General features: G+C 41.4%; 1 protein-coding gene across 7 annotated transcripts in view; it reads left to right on the top strand.

The window, feature by feature from the left end:
• Positions 1–26841, top strand: part of SRGAP2 (SLIT-ROBO Rho GTPase activating protein 2) — a 213321-nt gene that overhangs the window by 167332 nt on the left and 19148 nt on the right. For all 7 annotated transcript variants that reach the window (XM_060277120.1, XM_060277121.1, XM_060277123.1 and 4 more), the window contains 7 exons: positions 1513–1540; positions 6758–6785; positions 9809–9869; positions 15086–15163; positions 17037–17171; positions 19221–19326; positions 23233–23457. In XM_060277120.1, the coding sequence (XP_060133103.1) occupies positions 1513–1540; positions 6758–6785; positions 9809–9869; positions 15086–15163; positions 17037–17171; positions 19221–19326; positions 23233–23457 (661 nt within the window). The remainder of the gene's footprint in view (positions 1–1512; positions 1541–6757; positions 6786–9808; positions 9870–15085; positions 15164–17036; positions 17172–19220; positions 19327–23232; positions 23458–26841) is intronic.

Here is a 26841-nt window from a genome sequence, read left to right on the forward strand (position 1 = left end):
GAGTTTGGGGATGCCTGCATTAAAACAACAACAACAACAACAACAACAACAACAACAACAACAACAACAACAACAACATGGATGCTATTGTCTTGGAGAACAAGGAATTTAGAAAAATGTATATCCTTGCAACCCCAAATTAGAACACTATAAACTGAAGCAATTTTAGATGCCAATCCTAACCAGTTTATAAATGCTATTGCAGTCTATAGTGGGTGACTGAAATCATAGAAACGTCTTTCTAAAACTTTAGCGCTGAGAAGGGTTATTTGGCAGAGTGCTTGACTTGCCTAACTTTGGAGGAACTTGATAGGGGTTTGTGTCTTGCCTCACCCCCCACTTCCCTTTAAGGTGACGTTTGGCTTCATTTGCCAATTATTTTAATCTGAAGATGACAAGTTCCGTTAATAAAAAGCACCAGCAGATCTCTCTATCTGCGAGTAATTATTTCCCTGCCTTCCATCTGCATTTGTCACTGTAATACTATAGCCCTTTGATGTTGCCACAGCCATGTAATTTATACATATGAATATTCTGTGATGGAAGTGGGACAGATGGTAAGAAACTCTGGTTTGGAATAATGTTGCTATAAATTATGCACCATTCTGGGTAATTGAGGTTTATGTTGGGAGGGAGAAAGTGACTGTTCAAAATGGGTTATTTATTTTCCATGATCAACAATTAGCTTCATTCCCATCACTTCATTTTTAATCTTGAGCTATCAGGCCAAGTCCTTAGTTGATACAAATCAGCATCATTCCATTGCATAAGGCAACTTAAAAACTGTCTGAGCTCTGATATGTGCCAAATAATTCGTGTGTCTATCCTCCTCCTTTTTTAAAATCCTCACTGTGGTATTTTTAAATATTGCCTGTATCAGCACTAGGCATAGTGGTTTGGGCCCTTTCCTTCCAAGCCATAATAAGGTTGGTGGTAGGTTGGTAGGGTTTTTTTGTTTTGTTTTTGTATATAAATATGATTCCATAAAATATCATTTAAACCCATAACTCCTGAAATAGATGGGATGCTGGCACCTTGTGCTTGTGGGCTAGCAAATCTGTGAATGTTTTCAGTCTCTCCAAGTGGTTTCATAAAACATAATCTCTCTTCACTGCTGATTCCTTCTGGGAAGATGTCGGAGGGAGAAGTGGCGTGGCTCTACTTTGGCAGTAGCAGTCAACAATTATTGCATCTCTAGAAAACCAATTTCTAAAAACAATGCTTTCCATAGAGTCTTCAGGCAGCTTGGAGCTGTTTTGTGCATTTCCTGGTCAGCCATGGAGGAGCCTTGCCTGTGGGGACATGCTCTCTTGATCTCCATAGGAACAGGAGCAGGCAAAGAGTGGGGGTGTGTGTGTTCAGTCGCATTTCTTTATTTATTTATTAAGCCCCCCCAGTCCCTTTTGCCCCCTAACCAAGGTTGAAATCACACCCACCCTTCCTCCTGTCTGCTACAAGTCTCTCCTCTTTTGAAACATAGCTTTTGAAACATAGCTGTTTTTCTCTTAACAGGTCAAAGGACTGACTGCTCTCTTGCCAGGTAGGTGTGGTTCCAAGCAGCTTTGTTGTTTCCAGTGTCTTCCACTAACCCAAACAGTCCTTTTCTTGCAAACAAAGCACTTGCCAATTCTCCTTCAAACTACTCCTCATTTTGATGGCACTTCTTATGTTTGTATTTTTTCCTAAAAACAAAAATGCAGCTTCTGGAAATGTAAGCTTCCATATGAAAGGTTTTGAAGCAGCCTCCCACACAATGGCCACAACACAAGAAAGGACTGAGTTAGCACTATGTGCATAAGCTAGAACAAGCCCATGGAACCTTGGGCTTGTATGCTCCTCACTCCCACCCCAAGACGACATGCCTGGTGTTGGGGAAGGGCCTCTATGAATCCTTGCTTCTTGTTATGTATGAACTGGGTATTGTGGTTTGCAAACACTAGTTAGTTAAAACTCTGGTCAGTTAAAACAAACTAGCTTCATAATTGATGGCTTGAAATTGGCTTATTTTGAAACTTACCGGACTGTTTTAAACCACTGTCTTTGGTTCGTATGTAACAAGTCACTGTTCATGGAAACAGAAAATGAATGTTTCAGAATTCCTTTCCCCTGACTGCACAGAAGAAGGGAGAGGAGGGGAGCAGGGAGCCCACAAGCCTTCCCTTGGCCTCACTTCAGCTTGAGTGCATATCACTAAGCCAGCCTTTGCTAACCTGGCGCCCTCCACATATTTTCAGCTGAAAGTCCCACCATAAGTCCCAGTTTTCAAAGCTTGCTGGTGAAGTGTATTGGATGTTATAGTTTAAAACATTCAGAAGACACCAGGATGGCGGCGATTGCATTCAAACCATGGCTTAGCATTAAGTGTGAATGGACACAAAATAAGACATGCTATTGGCATGCTATTTAAGTAGAGTTGTTACGACTGTGTTTACCTGGGGAAATTTGGATAAATTGATATTAATTACCAAGAATTCTAACACATGGGTTGTGCTGTCTAACTTGGGTCTCAGGACAGAAATAGATACTAGATGTCAGGAACGGTGGGAGGAACCAGCTGGGGAACCACCAAGGGAAGAAGGCTCAGAGCCTGGGGATTGGGGTGGGATGACGACGAGTGGTCAGAAGGAGAAGAGGGAGAAAACTGGGAGGAGGAGGTGTCAGAAGCTGAAGAGGTAACAGGGTTTAGTGTGCTGGGAGAGTCTGTGGCAAAGAAGTCTAGGCCCAGAGGCAGAAGCTGAAGCAGGAGAGAAGGGAGGCCAAGAGACAGAGATGAGACCAGAGATGAGGCATGGGTGTCTCCCCCTCTTACTGCGATGAGCTTCCCCTCCTCCCTGGTCTCCAAGAACCAGGAGAGGAATGAAAAGGGAGGAGGATAAGTAAGCTTCACACAGGAGAAATCTCAGACTGCTTTGGGAAAGCCCTGGAGAGGAGAGGACTTACGCAGATGTGGGGAAGTGGGGACCTTCTATCACAACAACTCCTTCATCAGGGCAAGACCTACTGGAGATGAGTTGCTGTGCTCATTAGGCCTGGCATTCCTGTGTAGATCTTGCTTTTGCTATTAAGGAGGTAACTCCACATGCTCAGTGTGATTTACTGCTGGCTCACTCCTGTCACTAAACAACAATGGGGATGCCACCAAAAGTGGAAACTCATGTCAAGTTGTCCTCCCAGCCCCATAAAGTTTAGGCAAAGCTACACACATTGTGAGATCATCCTTGACTCCTAACGGAGCTGGGAAACAACACAAATATGTATCTTTCAATGACATGAGGAGAGGGTTTGGCTTTTGATGAGCATCACATATAGTTCCAGCCTGACAAACTTGCTTAGGAGAGGGAAAGGGTGTGCCAATTAGTTAATATGCTGTCATCTCTTTTCTTCTTTTTTCCCTGGTCTAAACACCTTCCATTTTTCCAGGCTGGAGAAGACATTGTGCTCTGCTGGAACTCCTCTTGTCATGGGGGATAAAAAGCCCTGAAATAAATACCTGAAGAGCTTTTGATTGTTTAATGGGGATGGGGAGGGATCAGTCATACAAGGGGTTTTCTTTCACTTTGGCCTATTGACCTCATCTGGTCTGACATGGAATTGGATTGCAGCAGTGGAGAAAATAAACGTTTTGTTATAACTGGGCCCGGCATCAATCATGCTATCATAAATGTCACCGTATATGTGGAAATAATAATAGAAAAATATGACTTTTGATGAGGCCTTCTTTGAAACATTGCAGATCTCCAAATTGCCTTTCTGTATTGGCTTAGAAGTCATGTACATGTGGAGAGAGTGCAAGCGCATACATGAGCCTTTCTAACAAAGGGAGGGTAATTATTCCATATCTGGAGTCATTACTTCATTTTGCATTTCTTATAGTAAAGCAGAGCTGACAGGTCCTAATAAGGGTCTGACAGCTGTAATAATAAAATATTATTCATTGCAGAACAACATTAAATATTGGGGAATCATTTAGGGTTGATAATTTAAAATATATTACATTCCTGTGGCATTAATCTCCTCCCCCACCCGCCCCGCCTGCCCCCGACACCATCCCTGCAGTTTGGTCATCCTTTCTTTTTCATCAGAATACCTCAATATTAAAAGTGCCATTATGGTTCTTAAGTGTGCAAGCAAGATTGCTTTCCTCACAGACTCAGTAACCATCTGTCCTGGCGGGGAGTTTGGTTTCATGATCCAGGGACTTTTCAGTAGTTTGTATCTTCTGCAATTCATTTGGCAGAACAGAAATGGCTGAATCAGAAGCAAAGGTGGAGAGAAGACAAATGGATCAAGGCTATTAGAGCTGATTTGAAACATCTTTTCAAGGGTAAAGAGAAGTGCTCCCACATAACAGGTGGATGATCTGAATCAGAGATACTTGAAGCCAATTTTTTTTTACATAAGATCAATAAAGGTTGGGCAAGGTAGCCCTCCAGATGTTGTGGATTCCATTTCTGAGCCAGAACATCCAGTGGTTAAGAATGGTGGACGTTGTAGTTCAGAATATCTGAATAGCACTCTGATGGCCACCTGTGCACTAAGAGCATTGCCACTGTGCTCTGCACTTACCACATCACATTTTCTTGCGCCACAACAGATTTTGTTAATGCATGGATCTGTCCATATCATAAGGGGATATTTACACTTTCCACTGAAGGAGAAGCTTCTATCAATTTGTGTGTTGTGATAATATGAAATCCCGCTCCTATGCAGTGGACTGCTGCCCTTTGGCAGTTTTTTTTTACATCCCTAAAACTACTACAGTTGTACCTTGGAATTCGAACAGAATCTATTCTGGAAGTCCATTCGACTTCCAAATTGTTCAGAAACCAAAGCGTGGCTTTTGATTGGCAACCGGATGCTCCGGCAGCCAATCGGAAGCTGTGGAAGCCCCTTTGGACATTCGGCTTCCAAAAATAGTTCGTAAACCAGAACAGTCACTTCCATGTTTGAGGCATTTGGGAGCCAAAATGTACAAGAACTAAGCTGTTCAAAAGCCAAGGTACGACTGTATATGAGAAGCAAATAGAAGGGCATAGCTAGAGCTATAATATTTCAGGTTCAATCTCTGGCCTGAAACTCTGGACAGCTATTGACAATACTGAGCTCGATGGGATTCTTCTTCTTCTTCTTCCTTGTACTCTTCCCATCTGATTGGGTTGCCCTAGACCAGGGGTCCCCAAACTAAGGCCCGGGGGCCAGATGTGGCCCAATCGCCTTCTAAATCCGGCCTGCGGACGGTCCTGGAATCAGCATTTTTTACATGAGTAGAATGTGTCCTTTTATTTAAAATGCATCTCTGGGTTACTTGTGGGAAATGGAGTCTCTGTTGGGCCTTTCTGACCACCTGAGTGAGTATGTTGATTTTCCAAGTGAGGTCCTCACTAAGGTAAACACCCAGGAATAAGGTAGATATAAGGTAGCTTACTGCGTTCCTCTCTACAATGAAAGCAGGCACAACAGAAGTTAGAGAAAACACTGTGAGACGGTCACACCAAATGTAGCTTCACACATTCTCAGGATGAGCCACTCACATGGCTGAGTAAGTACCTGAGTTCTATAGATGGAACTTGCCAAAATCCTTAAGTAAGGGAATTACAAAGGACTAGCTGAACTTCCATTGACCTTCAGGACTCCAGAGAAGGATTCTTAGTCCTTCTGTTGGTACCAAGCATATACCGTCTAGGTACCCTTCCTGCTTCTCAGAAATTCACAGCCTGGAAAGTCTGTTATTGCTTTCTATCCAGGCAACATCTCCAGCTCGCATTGGATGTGGCTGCACATCACACAACTTATTTACTCTTTCGTAAGGCTACTCCCATACTCTTTGTAGCCATGGTATGCTGCTTGCCGTAGCTATCAGCTCCATCTGATAGTATAGTTCAGTGTTTTCCAACCTTGGGTCTCCAACTGTTTTTGGACTACAACTCCCATCATCCCTAGTTAGCAAGACCACTGTTCAGGGATGATGGGAATTGTAGTCCGAAAACAGCTGGAGACTGAAGGTTGGGAAACACTGGTATAGTTAACAAAGGATTTAAGTGTGTCTGCCCTCAAATGAAATGCAGTCAGGACAAGAACTATCTACAGAGAAATGATACGAAAGGTTCTCATTTCCTTCCCTCGCTAGTGGAGAAGGCTTGGCAAAAAAAAAAAAAACCAACATAAAAGGCCATTCCTTCCTCTTTGGATCATACACTAACATCCGAGAACACAAACAGTAATCACGAGGCCATTTGTAACATAGCTTGTCATTTCAGTGTGGTTTAATTTGTCTGTCACTTTCCTTTTCTTGGGCACTTGTTTTAATAAAGAAACATTAATAGGTTTATATTAATCTCCACAAGAGAAACCAATTTGCGTTTTTTCCTCCCCCTTGTGGTTCTAAATCACTCAGCAGAACTCACCTACCTTAGTGTGGTGCAGCCTGTAAATTATCACTAACTGGCACGAGAATGATGGGAGGTTTATAATGGGTTTCTCTGCAGCTGGAAGTAAAAGGTTAAGTATAGCCTTATGTTAGCAATAAGCTTTGCTGCGTCCATTTTGGGCTTTTATTTTAATGTTTCTAAAAGTCAGGAGTAAATGAGTGGATTTTTCCCCTGCCTCTGGTTCCTCTCCACCCCCAGGAAGAGCCATTTATATACCAAGTGAGGCTGCATTTGGATTGTAGGTGATTATGTTGACATATGCCTTTGCTTTCTTTTCCTCTTCTCGCTCCTTGATCAATCATGGCCCGTCTTGACTTTGGGATCAACAGCAGACACAGTTCTACCATAAGGAAGCAGGTAATAAAGACTTCATACAATTACAGAAAGATTAATTGATGCCATTTATATGATTGCCAGATGTTATTTATTGCCACCAATATTTCATAGAGGGGGAAATGATGGGACCAACCCAAATTACCTTGGCCAAATCAAGACAGCCGGCAAGTGCAGTCCTCAAAGGAGGGAATGCATAATCTCCTCCTTACCCAAAAGAATCTGCATAATGGATTGTTATTTCAAGAAAAAAAAACCTAAACCAATATTAGTTTTGTGTTTGATAAATCACTAAGCTTATGAAGCACCAAATGAACACTTCTCTATTTAGAGACTCCTCAGACCTAGTCATTTCTAGCAGCAACACTGAACCCTTTTGGGAAGTGTTTATGTCCACAGTATACAACAGCAAGTTGCTTCAATCTGACATAGCCTCCAAACTTCAAGCCTATACGCAATGGGGAAGATTTAATTGTCTTCATCTCTTGCTTTTTCCTCTTCTCCCTCCTTTTTCTCTAGAATGATACCGTGGCTTGTAGATTTGCTGAGCTGAATGCTAGGGGAAGATAGAGCTTAGTAAGAGACTCTGCTCTGATCTATTTGCTTGGGAGGGAGGGAGGGAGGGAGGGAGGGAGGGAGGGAGGGAGGGAGGGAGGGAGGGAGGGAGGGAGGGAGGAACAGAGACAGCATAAGACAGGCATGTCCAAAGTCCGTTTCAGGGGCCTAATTCGGCCCCTGCGGCAGTTTATTTCCTGGGGTAAAATCCTTTAAAAAGCACAACTCTGGGGTAAAATCGTTTTTTAAAAAGGTCAACAACTTTGGTCGGTCTTTTGGTCGGCCTTCACGCATGTTCACTACATCAAATCTGGCCCTCTTTGAAATGAAAAAAGTTTGGGCACCCCTGGTGCCATAAGCCAACACTCTGGCTCCAAAGCAATTAAGCAAAGCAAAGCAATTGCCTTTGAATTGTCCAGGGAGTGGGCAGCTCATCTTGAGACAATGTATTCAGATAACTGAGTGCATAGTCGGTGAGTCAATAGACAGGGCTGCTCTGTTGTCCTAAGCTGTTGCACATGACATTGGAACTCCAGGAACACAGAGAGGGAGAGGGGCCTTGGCAGGCTAAAGGGTCCTGGGCAAGAGCATCTCTTGATGATATTTTAGTATACTTTGTTGTAGGCTTAGCATTTATCCTTTACTCCTTTACTCACTTGCATGTTACACAGCAGTGTGAACTGTTTCATATAGATGAAAACTTCTATGCCCCACCCCCTTTTGTGTGTGTTCTCTCCCCTTATCGTCTCCTGTCTGGGGCCTCTGAGTTTGAAGCTATTGCCCTCTAATGGCTCTAGCCAGTATAAGCTGTGTATCATAATTCACATTTATGCTACTCAGCTTATTGCTTCTGTCTGTTGTAATTGTTTACAAGAGTTGTCGGCTGCTCAGCTTGCCTTCCTCTTCTGCTTTGCTAGATAGGATTTTGTTAAATGTGCACATGTGCTCCACTAATCAGAGAAAATCCAATATATCTTTTTTTGTCCCCGGTGGATGATTTACAGCATTGTAATTTGGGCGCAATAATAAAGAAACTAGGTCATATTGTCATGGGACAGGGAGGACCTGATATCTTTTTCTAGGCCAGTTTTGATTTGAGGCTTTGCTTGTTCTTATAGTAGTTTTTTTTAAAAAAAATTGTTAATAACTTGAAGCATACAGGAATGTTAAGTTAATTTGTCCAGAAAGTAGACTGTTTCTATTTTGAAGTCAATTCTATATCAGGATAACCAGCTCCATGTGTCTATTACTGATGATACCTTTGCCACTGAATAAATTAAAGACAAAATATTTTGGCATAACATGTTCCAAATAAGATATGTAAAAATTCCAATAAGTTTTTTCTCATTGTAAATCCAATTCCTTGTTGCATGCAAATGTTTGCTTTTATCCTGAAGCCATTTTCTTATTTCTTTGGAGTAGAATGAAAGGATTTGTAAGGCCTTTGATTTTATTTATTTTTGTTTACATAATGCACATGGTTTGGAAATGGCGGAAAGGCTTGTCGTGATTTGTATACTTGCCTCACCCTTCCATGCTATACAAATTAGAGGCTCTTTTATTTTCTAAGTGCCCTTTTGGGGGGGGGGTGTTTCCTGCCATCTACGTGCTCTTCTCTTGCAAAGCTCAATCTTTGAATACCTAAAATAATTAATTTCTGGAGGCTGTGTTGTTCTGTTTACACACTTGAAAAAGACTCTCTAGAACATCTAAGGTCTCTCATAGGATTCACCGGTGTTTGTTTTCTGTCAAGTCACACCAGACGCTGCAAATATCCTTTTGCGGGTGGAGGAGCGGCTTGGGCTGGACACAGGGGCGCTTCCTATCTCTGCTCTGCCCAGCATCCCTCCACCCCATAGCGAGCTCCCCATTCTGCCTGCTGATGGAAAGCCTCAAAATTGAGCATTCAGGGGGGGGATAGCTGAGCCAGCCTGGCATGCCAAGCCAGCCCCACTGCCACCGCAGCACTATGGGGCCTGATTGGAGCCCATTCAAAGATGGTGCAGAGATTTCCATTGCTGCCCTCCTGCCCCCTTCCACATACACATGGTCCTGCCTAGCCATGCTTGGGATTGCAGACTAAGGTACTATAATGAAAACAGCAGGGAATTATCACCTTCAATATAACCACAACACTGAATAATGGCAGTAATTCCGCTAACATTATTCTGTTTAACCGTTCTCTATGAGGGTGAATAAATTCCAACTCCAGGTTTAACCCAGACTTTCTTTGAGAGAGGGAGGGAGGGAGATATTCTAGCAGCTAAAATACAGAAAATCCAATAGCTACCGGTATTAATGACTCCCTCCAGTGTGTGGATACACGAAGAAAGCATATATTGCACAGTGTCTGCCGTGTAGGAATTTTGTGAAGTATCCCTCCATTTGTAGCCTTTTCCGAAGAATGTTCATTTCGAAACGGTATCATTTTTTAAAACTGCACTATCATTTGAATATTCTTTTCATTGCATATTTCTCATTTTGTTGTTCAGGATTCCAGCCAAGCAATTCCCCTGGTGGTAGAGAGCTGCATACGATTCATTAGCAGACATGGTGAGTTTGGAGATAGTTAAGCTAAAGTGTAGTTTTTTCTGCACAGTATTCAAGTAGCCTGTTCAAGCATAGTCAGGACTGTGATCTGAAAACACAGGAGGCAGCCCTCCAGTTAACCCTGTGGACATTGCCTTGAGTTTCCTCTCAAATAAATAAAAGGCAGGACATAATCAAAATGCATAAGTAGAGCACAGCTTGTGATTGTAGGACTGCCTTTTAGTGTGTGCGTGTGTGATATTTCTTAAGTTACTAGAAAATGCCCTGGACCTTTTGAATTAAGATATAGAAATGTTTTAAATAAATCTGTAAAGTTTGCATACAGTGATTTTTCTACTCAAGCTAGCTGTATTCTTATTTAATAAAGTAAATAACTTAATAAATTTGTATTAAGAAATTTACATAAGTATTTAATAAATAGTTAATAATATTTTATGGAGCCACTCTGTTTTCAGAACTGTGACACAGGAGCCAAAACTATACACACATATTATATGTATAGTCCTTCTGGATTTCTGATACGTTATTCTTTTTCTTCCCGCTCTCTCTCTCTCTTAGCATTAAGGTGTTGCATCTTTTTTCCTTTCAAATCGATCTTTTGCTTCACCTTATGAGTTCTGAGATTTCAGCGGGCATGTCCTGTGTATTGCTGAACTTTTAGTCAGAGTGGAATGGTGTCCCTTGCTCTATCAGAAGGCTATTTTGCCTATTTGGGGTTGTTTTTGTTGTGTATTGCGTCAAAGGATTTGTCATAGTTCTGCCAAGTCTTCCTCCTGCCTGCACCCCTTCATGCACAGTGGGCTCTAACTCTGTTCCAGAAAGGTTTCCCCAACCCTCTGGAACAGAATTTGGGTGCACATAGGGGGGGTGCCTCTCTCACATTGTGGAGATGGAAGACTTCATTGGATCAAGTAACATGTATCAGGAGGATGCTACTCTATGTATTTATCATTTATCTATTTATGTTCTTCCATTTGTATTATGCCTTTTTACCTACCATGAGACCCAAAATTTCTGTGGTTACTCATCCAATCACTGACCCAGACATGCTTAGTCTCAGCAAGATTATTTGTTCAAAAATCATAATTATCACAATTTAAAAGATTTATGAAATAAACACCATTCCACAGGAAATAAGGTATACTCCGACATAATTAATTTGTCTTTGGCTATATGGTATGTTAAGATAAATGGCTCTAGATCAAAGCTTTGCATGTTGCTGGTCTCTCCCCCCCCCTCCACACCCCTATCTTCTTCTAGCGAACACAAACATACTTTATGTGTAAGAGACATTTTGTTATCTGATAACAAATAGCAGATTTTCTCCCAAGTCATTACAGAGGCTGCATTTCTGAAAATGATCTATGAAAGATGTGTTCCTTGGGGAACATAGGTTTAGATCCAGTCTTTGCTCCATGAATGGAAATCCCCTACTTCTCATCAAAGGGCCCTTCTATTCAAAGAGCAAAGATTTTGGATCCAACCCATATTTGGTAGAATAACATAATGCACCGCAGTCTTCAAAAATTGCTCACCATATATATGCAAACAATTTATTAATAGAAGTTTTGACACATCTTTTCAGTTAAGCTGCTGGTATTTTACTTACTTACTACCCACATTTCTATACTGCCCTTTATCTGAGAATCACAGGGCAGTTTACAATATAAAAAGACAAAAATACATACCTTAGTAACAAACTGTACACACACACCCCCACTGCCTCCCCCAACACACACAGTTTAAAAGGACACAGATTGTTTAATTGCCCAAAGGCGTGGAAGAACAGGAATGCTTTTGCCTGGCTCCTAAAGGTACCCAACGACAGTGCCAGACAAGGTTCCCTGGGTATAGTCTAGAAGCCTTCATTTGGGATAGGTGGTTAAATAGGATGTCTGAGCATATTTTTAAGAGGTTGTGCCACTTCTGTGGATGGCAAGGTAAAAATATATTCCATATCCAATTGAACATCCTGATGTTATCAAATTTGGGACCTGCTTCCTCACCACATTAACAGTTAAAACTTTCAGTTCATCTGGAACTACGGTAACTTATAATTTAAAATAAACATTGCATTTCACTCTGTTTCAGAATTTTAAATAACTTTCAGATTTCTTGGCTCAGTTATTCTGGGTGCTTTTTTTTTTGCAAGTTGCTCTAGTGGCAGGTCTTTTGTAACCCTGCTTCCTCTATGCAACATCAGCCAATATGATAGCAAGGTATGATGGGCTTAGATCTTTATATGTAGTATAAAACTGTTCTTGGTTTTCATCATGGTTGTGGGTGTATAAATGGCCAAAGTGGCACCCACCAGATGGTGTTGGGACTAAAAGTCCTGTCAATTTGACTCATGCTGGCTGGGGCTGATGGGAGTTGGAATCCAGCAACATCTGGAAGGCATCACATTGGCTTCACTGGTGTATAGTGTTGAAGGTCTTAAAGCAACAATTCTGAACAGCTTCTGGCCCATCCTTGCCCACCAGATTTCAACTTCATAAGCTGTTTGTAGAACATAGGTGGTTGCCTCCTGTGAAAAAGTAACATTAAGTATGGTATTAGCTGTCACCTCCAGATGTTCCACCCAAGATTCTCCCTCATTCAGTATGGATCTGAGTATTGAAAGGGTTTAATCAGATTTATAACAGTAATAATTCTCCATTTATAATGATGAGAATTCTCCTTTCACATAAGCCTGTTCCCTGGATAACAATATTTGTAATTATACCATCCAACATAAAATTAAGTACCATTTTAGTTATCCTGCCAGCTGTTTCAGGTGAGCCTATCTAGCTATCTTAAGCTCTTATTCTTATTAGTTTTCTATAGTCTCTCTTTTCTACATCCTCAAGGGGATTTTCCCTGGAGGCTTATCTGCCCTAGAGATGGACATATATATATAAGAATAGAAACATTTCTCTAGTGATTACACCTGGGCAGTAAAATTATTCCTATACAGTTATGGGATTCATATATAAGAAAGCAAACTACTGATCTCCTTTGTTGTTTCCTTTTAGCATTGGTTTAAGTAATCTTTAAATGAAAGCAAGATTCATCTACACTGGAGATAATATGAATTTCCTCTGCTGCTGTTATCACGCCCTTCTTGTTTTTGGTGCTAAAATATTGTGAAGAATCAAACAAGCATCTGCTCTTGATATGTGATGAGGGATTATCCTTCCTAGTAGAGAGCTCCTTACCCTAACGCCTTAGGACCACCATCACTATGATTTGCTTTTCTTTCATACTATGTAGCAACGTATTTTCTATAAACCATCTGATAGATTCCCCTAGAATTTCTGCCTTGACAATTGATCTTAATTAAATGACCTGAAGTGTGACCTTTGTCTAGAAAATCGGTCCTCTTAATTGATTCGCCCTGTTGTTTCTCTATGCTTAGCCTTTTGTTTTTAAAGGCTCCGCGTGGAAAGGCACAGGATTCTGATCCAGCACCACATTCCTACCAAGGTTTGTGCTATGATTTACAGCTAGTGGGTTGTCTGGGAGAGCTAAACCATGACCCCAGGTTCGGACAATTTGCTAAGTCAAACCACGGCATAGCACAACACAGCAGCAGAATTGCCAGAGAGGAGCCCAGCAGTCACAATCTCCTCTCCCGGAACCTGCACATTTGCAGCTAAGCCATGGTTCGACGCAAGCTGCTGATTCAACAAAATCTTATCTTAATTTGATTTTCTAGACTGAGTGAACCCCATTTGAAAAACTGCCATCTAATTCATCTTGTGTTTTGAAAACTTATTGATATTACCAAAAATCCTTTCAATGAAGGTAGTGTTAGTGTATAGCACTTCTTGAACAATTGCTTAATTATTATTAATTTAAAAGACACATTACACAATAGTTAAGATGCTGGTTGTCCAGTAAACACAGAATTAGAGCAGGGGCAGGCAACTGGTCTGTAAAGCCGTCTGTAAAGCCCACCAGCCTTCTGCTGATTTTCTTGGCGGCAGCAGCAGCTGCACCAGAGCAGAAGAAAAGCCAACCACCCAGTTTCCTTTGTTGCGCCAATGTTCCATTGTCTTTTATAACAGCCTGGCTGTGGTGGTGTTGGCAGCAATGAAGAAAACCCAAACAAACCACCCAGTGTTCTCTCTTCTGTGATTTCTGTTCATCTCAGGAACACTCAGTCATCATTGGAGGAGCATCGCCGGCACTGGACAAGATTGCAAGTGATCCTCCTCCCATCTCACCCTTTTGAAGCATCAGAGAGATTTTGCCTCCAGCATCATCTGACTCCTCCAAGCAGGCAGGAGGTGGATTCCTGACAGGAAGGAAGAAGTCAATGCCAAATTGGAGAAAGGCCCTAAGGGGGCAGAGTAGGGCTGAGGCTGGTGACCGATGCTCTTTTGGGGCTTGCTTATTTAGAATCTGTTGGCAAAGCTCCATCCCATTGCAGCCAAGTGATGGTGCGCAAGCAGGACACACTCGGGAAAGACATATGCATGATCACTTGCTCCCTTTCTCCCCAGGCCTAATCTTTCACAGAATCGCCTTGAAAATGATAAATATCTTAGTACACTCTAAAGTACAGCAATTACTTCAAACTTCTGGGAGTGGGGCATGTCCCATGAAGGCACCACCATCTATAAGAGTCAAACATGTTATTTGTAGTCCTGGATGCTATGAAAGTAGTTCCTTGGAATTGCCTCTAATAGAGCATAATCTGTGTGCGTGTGCTCCATCTGTTTCTCTTTTAGGCCAAGATAAGTTTAGCAAGCCTTGATGTCACTCCTCGCCCCCTTCCTTTCTCTCTCTAGAATCTTTCTCATTCCAGAATTGCCACCCTAAGAGCCCTGCTGTTCTAGGAACCGTGGACCATGGGTGCTTCCTCAGTGCTATGTGTCTTTTAGAAGCCATTAAAATCAGTCGTATTGGCTTCTTGAATGCCAAAGTGAATTCTAAAAAATTAGATGAATACTTTTTAACAACGTATGAATTGTGCCAACTTATTGCTATGGATTTAATTACACCAGTGCTGGTGTGCCACTTTTAATTAATTTTAGCTGTCAAACAAGTTGGATTAACGGCCGGGTAATGATATGGCATCTCGATTTGGATTAGTGTGTGCTTATATCATCATGTTGTTGAATTTGACAGATAACTGAATTTCAGTGACTGAAGGAAGGATTGTAAGAATGTTGTAAGTGTATCACTTGCTTAGGTATTTCTGGTTTCATGGATTTCTCTTATTTTCGTTGCAGGGCTGCAGCATGAAGGGATATTCAGGGTGTCGGGATCTCAGGTTGAGGTGAATGATATAAAAAATGCATTTGAGAGAGGTAAGGGTAGTTGGTTTTTTTTGTATTGCACAATTCTCTGCAATGTGTCTTCATGCTTCTGGGTTATTAGTTTAAGCGAGGTGAGACTGGTGTCATAAATGAAGACTTCAAAGGTCTGCCCAATCTTAGGCAATTCCCACTTCCCCCAGTGGCTCCCACACACTGCATCTCAAATTGTTTTTGAGTAGTACTTAAGTAGAGTACTTAAGTAGACCCCCAACACGCTGGAGAGTTTGGGAGGGCACAAGTGGCTGCATGGGGAAGCAGAAAACAGGGCACTTCATTGTCCTTAGTTACCTTAGAATCATATATACTGTAACTTAAGCCCATTGTCACTAAAGCAGAGTGGTGCTTTCAAGTCACTGTTCTCTTCTTTCCAAAACATGGCACCTGTATTCTCCAGTCAGCTTGAAAGGCTGGTCTTAATATCACACAATATTTTACATTCAAATTATCTGCCTAGTAAAAGCAGAGCAGCATGTCCAACTAGGGTTGCCAGACTCAATAGAGGACAGGACTTCTGTGCCTTCAATTGCCCTGCTCTCTCTTGAGTCTGGAAACCTTAAAGAGAAACCAGCAGACCCTTTGCTTGGAAATTAAACAAAGGGTCTGCTGGTTTCTCTTTAAGGTTTCCAGACTCAAAAGAGAGCAGGGCAATTAAAGGCACAGAAGTCCTGTCCTCTATTGAGTCTGGCAACCCTATGTCCAACCCATGTCAAAGGGCCTCTGGCTAACAGTGCGTATGTGTGTAACTTTATCAGTCATGACGTTATGGAGATTGCTGTGCATTTGTCCTTTGCCTAAGAATAAGACATGATCTATAAGGGTTTGTGAAAATCTGTTTTGTGGTGGGTGGATGCCAGATGCAAAGGGTTACACTTTATGGAGCATTTATGGAAGGCTGCTTAGAGAAAATAGATAACTGTTCTAGTATCTTTGCATGCATAACATTGATTCCCCCCCCCATTTCATCTCTCATGGCCTCAAATCCAATGAGGAACTAAACTAATGAAGTTAACCTTAATGTATGTGAGTTTATTACTCCATCAAGAGCCCTTGGTGACAGTTAATACTGGGGATAATGCTCTAATTCATAGTTGCCTATTTATTATACTCTGTGGTGTTAAGATAATAGCTGTGCCTTGACTATTTCTCTCGTAATGGATATCTCTATGAGAAGAGAGAAGGCTTGCCACATCATCAAATCTGATTATGTCCAACAGCAAGTTCTCCTTGAGGACTTTCTGCTTCGGTGCAAATCTTTCCTTTGTCTTTGGCCAAAACCAAACCTATAAACTCCAGTAGATTAAGAGTCACACCCAAGACCTGTGTGTTCATGCACTTCATTAGCTTTGCTAGTCTAGCACTACCTGCCTTTGAAGCTGAGCAGGCTGGTAATCAAGCTTTCCATCAGTTGCATGTAAGACTCAGCTCTGCTGGAAGACGGAAGGGTCTACGTGTTGCAAATTGGAATCATAGAACTGTAGAGTCGGAAGGGACCCTGAGGATCATCTAGTCCAACCCCCTGCAGTGCAGGAATATGCAGCTATTGTATACGGGGATCAAACCTGCAACCTTGGTGTTATCTGCACCATGCTGTCTCCTTTTGTTGACTGTCTTTGGATAGGAGATGGGGCTGCTGAGAAGTGTTGCTTACCCAATGTACTTACATAGAATCTTTTGTGGGATACCTGTTGGGGGGGAGGGGAGGGGTGTTTGAAATCATTATAGGTTACACATTGTGAGCCACTTGGGCTCCTGCCTGTTATTTCTCCTCCTGTGAGGTTCAAGCTTCTAATAGATCACTCCTTATTTTGTTTTGCTAATATGCACCTTCTCTGTTCTCTTGTCATTCTTGTTTTGTGGTAACCAGGGGAGGATCCACTGGCTGGAGATCAAAATGACCATGATATGGACTCAATAGCAGGTGTACTAAAGCTCTACTTTCGTGGGCTAGAGCATCCCCTCTTCCCCAAGGAAATCTTTCATGACCTGATTGCCTGCGTCAGTAAGTAGCACAAGGATGAAATGAGTCAGTTGAAGATAAGGCATGCAAAGAAACACAACACAAGGAGATAGCTGCCCCTATCGAGTGACAGAATGAGTAGCAAACCACAAAGGTGTAAAAATATTTAATATAACGTAGAAGGTAACACATATTCTAATGTGCATTGAAGCAGAAATGTTTTTCTTCAGGAGATATGTTAAAATCACAATTTTAATGCATGAAAACAATAATCAAAATGTTAATGCCATTCACCGATGCAAAATCTAACCCCAACAAAAATTGAGCGTGCTCTTCTTCAGAGAGAATTCTTAATATATCTGGCACAAAGCACATAGGATAAACCATTTTCTATAATACATAAAATAAAGTTTCTTGCACCTTCTGACATTTTTCTCTCTGTGCTCTCTGCCCCATAAAAGTCAGTTAATGATAACATTTTACGTAGTTCAGCCTTTTGTATATATCTGTAGGAACTTGCTCATTATCCATCCTCTGTGTCTACACAATCTTCCCTTTTTACACTCCCCCCCAGCACTTGTAAGACTTCAGCTATCTCTCTAAAACCACGCTGCTGGCTTCTCAGAACATTCCCTGATACTTTGATAGTATCTCAAGGAAAATGAGCAAGAAACCGGAATTGTACAAGGTTGTATTAGAACCTACTATAATTTGATGCCCCAGTTAGTTGCTGAGGTGGCAACATTAAACGCAGAGCAAGAGTTAGAAAGAGGACCTCTTTCTGTTTGCTTCTCATTAGCGATGGCCTGTTGACAGTTAAGTCATCAATATGTATATCTGCTTATTGTATTAGTTCATTTAAAATGTTTTCTATATTGCCTTTCAGCCCGGAATTCCATAGCAATTAACAGATTAGAACTACTAATGAAACATCAGGGAAATACTATGTTAAAGAGAAACTGACTGACAAGCAGTACAGGAAGTCTCCTGGTTGACTCACCCTTAAAAAAAGGGGGGGGAGAACTTGCTGTCTATACTGCTTGAAGATACAGTAGTTGCAATGTGTCTTGGGCTGTATGTATATTTAGAAACCCAGCAGCTGTGTCTTTTTTTGGCCGGGTACCTTCCGTAACCATAAGCGTCAATTCCTTATGGTGTTTCTGTACAGAACATAGAAAAGGACTTTCAACTAGTTAAGCTGTTAAACGTACAACTTTATCATTTCAAGGGTGCTTTTTAAATGTTCTTGTGACTCCAAGTTTGCAATGAACTCCCCCTGACTCATTCAGAGAGCAAACAATGAATCCATTGTCCGAGTGTAAGAATGTCAGTGATGGAAGCAGCCTTTGAAGTAGCATGTAGGAGAGCTCCTTTTAAAAGGATCTGTGGTTTCATTCTCCCTGCAAATTAGTCTACGCAGTTTTACTCCTGTTAGATGAAAAGAGCAGTCTTTTGCCAAATAATTCTGGACTTCCAGAGCCAAGGATATATGCTGCCCACTTTTTTCCCATTAGACTGCTGCAGACAGAGCTCTTTACCTCACCCTCCAGTTATGTTAATCTATCTGTGGAATACTGTGCCAAAGGTTTTGCTTAAGACACCCACCTTACAGAGCTAACTTTAATGGGCTATTGTGTTGTGGCTTGTGCAACATACAACACTCAATTCACCCGCACTGCATGGACCTTGAAGATAAATTTCTCATCTTCTGCTTTGAAGGACCTTTTTCATAACAGATAGGAAATCATGCCTCTGTCATCTTCTGTGCAGTGCTTCATAAATGTTTTCAAGAACTGCTCAGACCTTTTCCTTCCCACCCCCAATTAAGGGTCATTTCACAAATGGCACTGAAGTCACATTTCTGTTTTACTTCATGTGTCATCTTGAGGGGCTGCAGGTGGCAGTAAGTTCTCACTTCCCATGTGATAAAATAGACTTTGGCACAGTCTTCACACATTGGATTTTTCCTGCACCCGTATAAATATGAAACAGTACATAAAAGTAGCAATGTAAAGTTTCCATAGATGTTGCAATGCCACTTATTGTGTGATTAAACAGCAGCTCCCTGCTCTTTTTTCTCCTTCCTCCTAGCAATGGACAATCTGCAGGAGAGAGCTCTACACATCCGGAAAGTCCTTCTGACTTTGCCTAAAACCACTTTGATTGTAATGAGATACCTCTTTGCATTCCTCAATCAGTAAGTATTCCTCAAGCACAACAGATCTGAAGTGTTGGTTTGCCAAGTAAGAATCATAGAGTTGGTGGGCCTTGCTTGGTTCAAAGAGTCCAGAAACCTCAAGAGATGCCTCTCCACCCTTTGTGTGAAGACTTCCATGAGACCTGCAAGAAAGAGCCTCTCCCCGTCATTCACATTATGCACAGAACTGAGTTCCTGATCACTTAAGTGTAAAGCATTCATTTCTTTTTAGTTGGAGCCTGTGCTTGAGCTCATCTCTGAATATCACTTGTATTTTTACTGCCAACCTGTGGGCTTTTTTTCTTGTTCAGGTAGCATTCTGTTGGCAAAAATCTCCATTACCAGTACAGTATTGCTGTTCCCTGTTTCTAAGTGGAAATCTTGCTAAAAGAGCTACCTTTTAGGGACAGCCATCGTTTCAGGGTACTGGAGAATTTTTGTTCGGATGAAATAAGGCCTGTCTTGAGACTTCCTGTAGTATTGCTCTGGAAAACAATGAGGTCTTGATTGCAGCCTGGAAAATTCAAAACCATATCCCCACAAAGTGTGCCATTGTCCTGCCACCCCTCAGATAGTGTTAGATAGGAAAGACCCAATTTCCTGCAGCTCAGGAACAGAACTTTCCACAGCAGTGTTAGGAAATTCTTCCATGCCTTGGGATTCCCTTCCCTCAGATGCCGCTTCTAAGTCACTGAAGTGAATGGCTGCTTCCGCCCTTAATAGTGTCTCATTATTCAAAGAACTGGACTGGAAAGCAGTGTTTGTTTCAAGAAGAATTGTCCGGGCATCTAATAACCCTGTTTTGTGCTTAACCATTAACATGGTGCCCTGAAATGCCCAAATTGATGCAATTTGCTTTTAAGATTTAATGGCACAAACCTGACCATTTAGAAAACTGCATTACCACGCAGGAAACTCACTCTTCCCACTTTGCATTTTAATTTGGCCAATAGATAGCTTTGGAGGGGTTCTAAACAGGGGACAATACCAACATTGGAGAGAAGGAGTTTGGTTTTGAGAACCCCGTGTATTAGGGTGGGTCATAAAAAACTTTTTTTGGAAAATGTTTCCTCCCTTGATCTTATATATTAAGTATAATGTGATGTTTTGATGCAACACATAATATGAGTGGTGTTTTATTGTTTAATGTTTATGTTTACTTGTTTAGTACACCGTTTGCTTAATTGTTCCATATAATTTGTTCAAAACCATTGGTTTTTCATGTAAATTATCAACATGTTTTATCTTAAATAAATAAATATTGCAGAAAATAATAGTATGCAACTATTATTGCTCTACATAAAATCTAAAATTTTTGTTTATTAGTTCACAATTTAACATACTGAGAATAAATGAGTCAAATTCCTATGTTTTCATCACTCGTAGTGAGGCAAAATTTCAATCTGTAGGAGCAGGGTCTAAATATTAACAGATTTGTCCCAAATTTGAAATTTGACTATGTTTATACCATACGCCTGATATAAGATCAAGGGAGGAAACATTTTCCAAAAAAAGTTTTTTATGACCCACCCTACCGTGTATGAACATGAGGGGCTAAAAAAGTAGGTGCCAGCTGCTGGATGTTGCTTGCTAGCAGAGTTCATATTTTGTTCATATAGCAGAGTTCATATTTAGCTTGCCCTATCAGTAAGATATGTAGGAAGGAATGAAGTATGTGATAACATATCTGGTTAAAAATCAAGCTCTATTCTATAACTCTTTCCCCCACTTAAAACCTTATTTCCAGGAACTTAATTAAATGCTTGGTTGGACAGTGTTCTCGTAGCTACGAACATGAGTCTGACCAAACTGCGGGAGGCAGTGGAAGACAGGAGTGCCTGGCGTGCTATGGTCCATGGGGTCACGAAGAGTCGGACACGACTAAACAACTAAACAACAACAACAGCAGCAAATTAAATGCTTGCAAAGGAAACCAAGACTCCAGCCTCCTTTGGGCATTTGCTTGAACATGTGACAGTTAAAATTGTGTAGAGGGTGTAGTCATGCCTGCAAGCCCCACCCTGTCCCCCCCAGCCCTGCATGTGGATTCCTTTCTGAGCTTTGGGCCTTGAGCACAGATGTCCATGTGGGGTTTGGCTGATCATGCTTAGAAGCCTCTGCCCAATGAAGAGCACTAATAAGGCAGGGTTCCTTATCGTGACAAAGTTCCTATGCATGTTCAGCCAAACACACACAGGTCTTGGAGAAACCCGAGTTCTTGGGGATCTTAGTTTGCATATGTGTCCCGCACCATTCTACACATTTTTTAAAGCCTCACATGTTCAGATGAATGCTTGTAAAAGAGTTTTGATGGGCCTTGGTGGAAAGAGAACTGCATACATCTTTCATTGGACAGGGATAGTCTGGCTACAGTGATCAATGCATTGGCAAGCCTTGATTATTGTTATGTGCTCTCTGTGAGGTTACTCTTGGGCCTAGTCCAGAGGCTCTAGCTGGTGAAGATTCTGCAGCTAGATTGTTGATGGGGACAAACTATTGCAAGCACGTAATTTCAGTGCTCAAAAGTCTGCATTGGTTGCTCATACACTACCAGGCCAAAGTTCTTTTATTAATTTACAAGGCCTTTAACAATCAGAGCCCAGGGTACCTCAAGAATTGCCTAATCCCTGATCATTGTGGAGTCATGGCTCAGATGCCCACCTCATCTCCACCAGAAGCTATATTGTTTTGTATTGTAGGCCCAGTTTCATGGAACTCCCTTGCAGATGAGGTTGGGGAGGCCCTGCCTATTGAAGGTTGCTGTTGTTTTTGTTGTTCCAGCTGCCATTTTAGCTGAAGTTTAATTTTATCATATTAACTGGTTTTTATTTTCTGTGTTGTATTCTTTATAAACGACTCTTGTAGCTAAGCAGCATATAAATTGTTTAAATGACATAAGTGTGGGGCAGAGGGGCCTTTTCTTTTGCCTTTTGGAGGGTTACAGTGGTTAAACAGCAGCACTGGAATTGCATGCTCTTGGCAGTGACAAACATAATACCCCAGACAGCCACAGTAAGGTGGGGTTCATAAGATTCCTCCAACCTTTCAAAGCAAAGTTGTCCCTCTGAGCCTTGTTTAACTTCAAACATTTTCACTGTGTTACACTGACAGATGCTCAAAATACCCATGACTGACATTCCATTTTGAATGTTGGCTGGCATTTTAGCATTCTCAGCAGTTCTTGGGCAGCTGAAAGAGAGATAAATGTTGGCTGTGAGGAAGGGTGCAAATGGAAAAAGCCAGAGGGGTGTGCTGGTTGCCAGGTTCTTGGCAGCCTTGTGCTGTGAACCATGCGGCACCGTGGCTCAGTCACACTTTCATCTGTTTCTTGGCTGGATAGGAGGTGTTGCTTCTGCAGCTGCTATCCAGGCAGGGTGCACTGAATGAAATGCCAAGAAATAAATCCCTGGCAACAGCATTCAATCGGCACGGAGAATAAGCCTCCTTAAAAGGGAGCTAGATGATGATGACTCTTCCCAACACATGCACACACGCTTTTAACAAATGCCCTACGTGTTAATTGAAGGGATGTTCAGAAAATGGAAAAGAGGCTGGCTGCTTAATAAAGAAATCAATGCGCTAGTCAGCAGGGAAGTGCTCTGAATATGCATTCAGTGCAAATGATCAGAGAAGCACCATCTATGCAAACAAAACTGAATTTGATCCAAGGCGGTACAGCCAGAAAAACTCGCCGTTCTTTTGGTAAATACCATTACTGTTGAGGGTGGTGGTCATTTTTTCCTAAGTAGCCTCAAGACATTCTTCCCACATGAGATCAAGTTTTAAAATCCGAGCAAGCAGAGCTAACCCCCCCCCCCGCCTTCATTTTAGCAATTCGCTCTGTACTTTAGGTATCGTTGCTCCTAATTCACCCTCTTCCTCTCATTCCTTCCCTGTCTTCTGCAGTTTATCTCAGTTCAGTGAAGACAACATGATGGACCCCTACAATTTAGCCATCTGCTTCGGGCCCACGCTGATGTCAGTGCCTGAAGGCCACGATCAGGTCTCCTGCCAAGCCCATGTCAATGAGCTCATCAAAACTATAATCATACAACACGAGAATGTCTTCCCCGGACCAAGAGAGCTGGAGGGCCCTATATACACCAGGGGTGGAAGCACTGAGGATTACTGGTACGGTAGGAGATAATGGGTAACAAGTGAAGGGGGTATATAGCGCTAGATTGTAGTCTGACTAGTAAATTACATATTTCGACAATGCTGTCATTTTCCCGTTTCAAATGCTGGCCCCAGGATTTATCCCGTTTGTGAGTCACATACTGAGCAGAGGCAAGATTGGCGAGGTTCACAGTCCTGAGCGCAACAGATTTCCCCCACCCTAAACCTGCAGGCCCCCAAGATTCAGAAAGCATGTTGCATGACTGCACTTCATTATACCGAAGGATAATGCCCATGACACTGTCCGAAAGGGTGTTATGGTAATTACCGTAATCTGCTGGCGAAAGCTGCACAGCAGACACATAGCCTGAATTCATCGCTGACATTCTTCTCATTTTTCCACATATCTTGAGCGACTTTACTTCAGAGACAAGGTCAGTAGCAGCTGAACTTAGAAAGCTGCAGCATGGGTTAATTTCAGGGCAGCAGCAACAAGCAGGGGAAACTTGAAGCCTTCCTTTCTCTCCTGCCCAGCGCACAGGGGGCCTGGCTGCGCATTCAGACTGAAGCCGACATCTGCAAACAATTCAGCCAGAGCAGCTCCTGTCATGAGATGGGGGGGGGGTGAGGCGGGGAGTTGTAGTGGAGGAGCAGCTTGCCCCACTATTTTACCTGAAAAGGAGAATGTGAAAATAGCCCGCTTGGTTGCATCTTTACCAGAACAATCCCTTTCCACTATGCACAGTGCAGACACTGAACCCCAGACTGCAATATTCATACTTCCAAAAAATTGGAGCCTTTCTTTGCTTTCATTTGCTACTGATCTTAGTTTTATTTTGATTAGTTAAGCCCTTTTTGCTGTTTAATCTTGGTCGCAAAATGACCACAGTACTATATGAAAATAAGTGCCTCCATTAGTGCCTTTACTTAGAGTTTTCAAGATATCACACAGTTGTATTTTCAGCTGGGAAAGGGGTATAGAAACTAGTTTATTGGTATTTCAGCAGCTGGTGTTTAAAAGAGCATAAAAAATTATGGAAAATGTTTGAAGAAATCAAACTTGCCGACTTTGGACAATGGGCTCTGGAGTGCCCAGCAGACCTTGGTGATGATAAAAAAAAATACTTCTGTTAAAAGACTTTGAGAAATTATACAACCTACAGTCATGGACAGTTGAAGATCCTTCTTGTACTGGAATGAAGGAATTTGCCAAGAAATCCTAAATGTTGTATCATGACTTTTATGGCTGTAACCTTCTTTCTGGACAGATATTACCTGTATCAATATTTCTATTTTATTTTTATGAAAATAAAAATTATTATATAAAATAAATAATGATGGAAATATAATATGATAACAGTATAATATACCTAACATTATGCACTTTGTACGGCTTGCAAACAAACTCTCTATAAAAGGCTGCTTCAGAAGCCATCTGGTTCCATTATTCTCCATGGATTAGGCCAGGTTTATGCCTTTCACTTAAGATTTTCACATTTCAGTCCTGAAACAATTTGCAGTGCAACCTCTTTCTCTCTCTGTCTCTCTTGTCACAATAAGATTGCTGCCCCAAAACCATAAACAGTATGAGGTGCGACGGGGCAATGAACAATATTTAAATGAGAGTTTTAAACTTCCTGGATCAGAGAAGATAACAGATTCAAATAATGCCGGGACCTCCCAATTTGAGTGTTTTCATCTTGTGATAAAGAGAGTAAGGGACAGAGTATACAAGCCTGATGCTGCCTTCTAATCTTGATGTGATCTCTCTCTCTCTCTCTCTCTCTCTCTCTCTCTCTCTCTCTCTCTCTCTCTCTCTCTCTGTGTGTGTGTGTGTGAAAAATGGTGGCAGAGCAAAGAATTGCCAGAAGAAGACCTCAGATGCACAACCTGCTGAATTAAAAAAAATAGCAGTGATCTTGCCCAGTTTTTTTTTTAAAAAAAAGATTTGTATTGGTTTTCAAAAATATAAGCATAACATCAACAAAACAATTGGTTTTCCCCCATTCCCACCTTCCTCCTCCTCCTAACAGAAGTGGGCGCTTATCATCAGGATGTTTATTTGAGTGTTTTAGAAAAATGCATTATTCAGGACATGTACCCTCTTAGTATCTCAGATAAAGCAATTGTTCATAAATTCTGCTTCCATTGTGTGACATGTATCTTGCTCAGTTTTCATTGAACATGTGTCTTTGGTTGCTGGGCAGTTGCTCCTCATCCTTTTCAGTATGAATGTGAAGAGTCCCTTATACATTGCAGGTGTTCTGGGGTTTTCTTTCTTTCCTTTGTTACTACATCTATTTGTCTCAAATCTATTTGTCTTAAATGGACTTTGAGTGTCCATTTAATTTTCTACCATGAACTTACTTTCCATTCACTTCGGATGTCCATGAGCATCACAACCCTTGTCATGGTTCAACATTTGGGGGACAAACTGTAGTGAGAAGTTTTGATTTTGTGAAACATTGGGAAACAAATTGGCCTGCACACACCACAAGACCATTTATTCAACACAAGGTGATAGGAATCATTGTGTTTCTAGAAAAAGCACTAGATCATGTGAGTTCACCAGACATTTCTTCCCTTGAAGGCAAAGCAGTTGAGTTCATCATTTTATGTGCAGAGTTAATTAATCTAGGAAAAATATGACCTTTGCTTCCTAAGTATCATAGGATTAAGTCATACTGTGTGGAGGGATCTGAACCTCAGAGGTTTCTACCGTACATGGCATAGGGGTCCCCTAGCAGCTAAGCTAGTTCTCTCAACACATTGTAACAGTATTTCTTGTCTTAAATTCTTCTAGTGTTCTGCCTCATTACAGTACAGTACATAAATGGCCACATAAGAGTTAGAAATACAGTATCTCTTTCAACCAAGGAAATTAATTCTGAATAAAGATTGAGCTTGTGGGTAGGGGCAGGAATGCCATGGGATCATATCTTTGCACTGTACACCAGTACATTTTTATAATAATCTTCATTATCTCAAAATCTGTAATGTTCGCCATTGCCTTTAAACGTCTTACTTACCATGCTTTGATAAAAAAAGGAGGACTGCCTGTCATCTCCTAAGATGCAGGTTCTGGGTGCACTCAAAAGCTTGGATTTCATATAGATTAACTGTAATGAGATGTTCCATTTTTTTCAACATGCATATGCATGCACACACTTTTATTAAAAATGGCGGCCAATTAATTCCTAAAAAAGATGATACAAAGCATTCCACTGTGAAGGCATTTGAGGATTTTAGAGAGACCAAAAATCAGTCTACAAGTTGCTATTGGTACAATCATAATAGGGCAAAATTGTGCCTTTTGATTAATACTGAGGTCTCTGTAAATGTCTGAATTGTCATATCTATTTCCCCCTGATCTAGTAAGCTACAAGGCTAAATATAGTC

This window comes from Zootoca vivipara, chromosome 7 (assembly GCF_963506605.1).
Source record: "Zootoca vivipara chromosome 7, rZooViv1.1, whole genome shotgun sequence".
Classification (NCBI taxonomy): domain Eukaryota; kingdom Metazoa; phylum Chordata; class Lepidosauria; order Squamata; family Lacertidae; genus Zootoca; species Zootoca vivipara.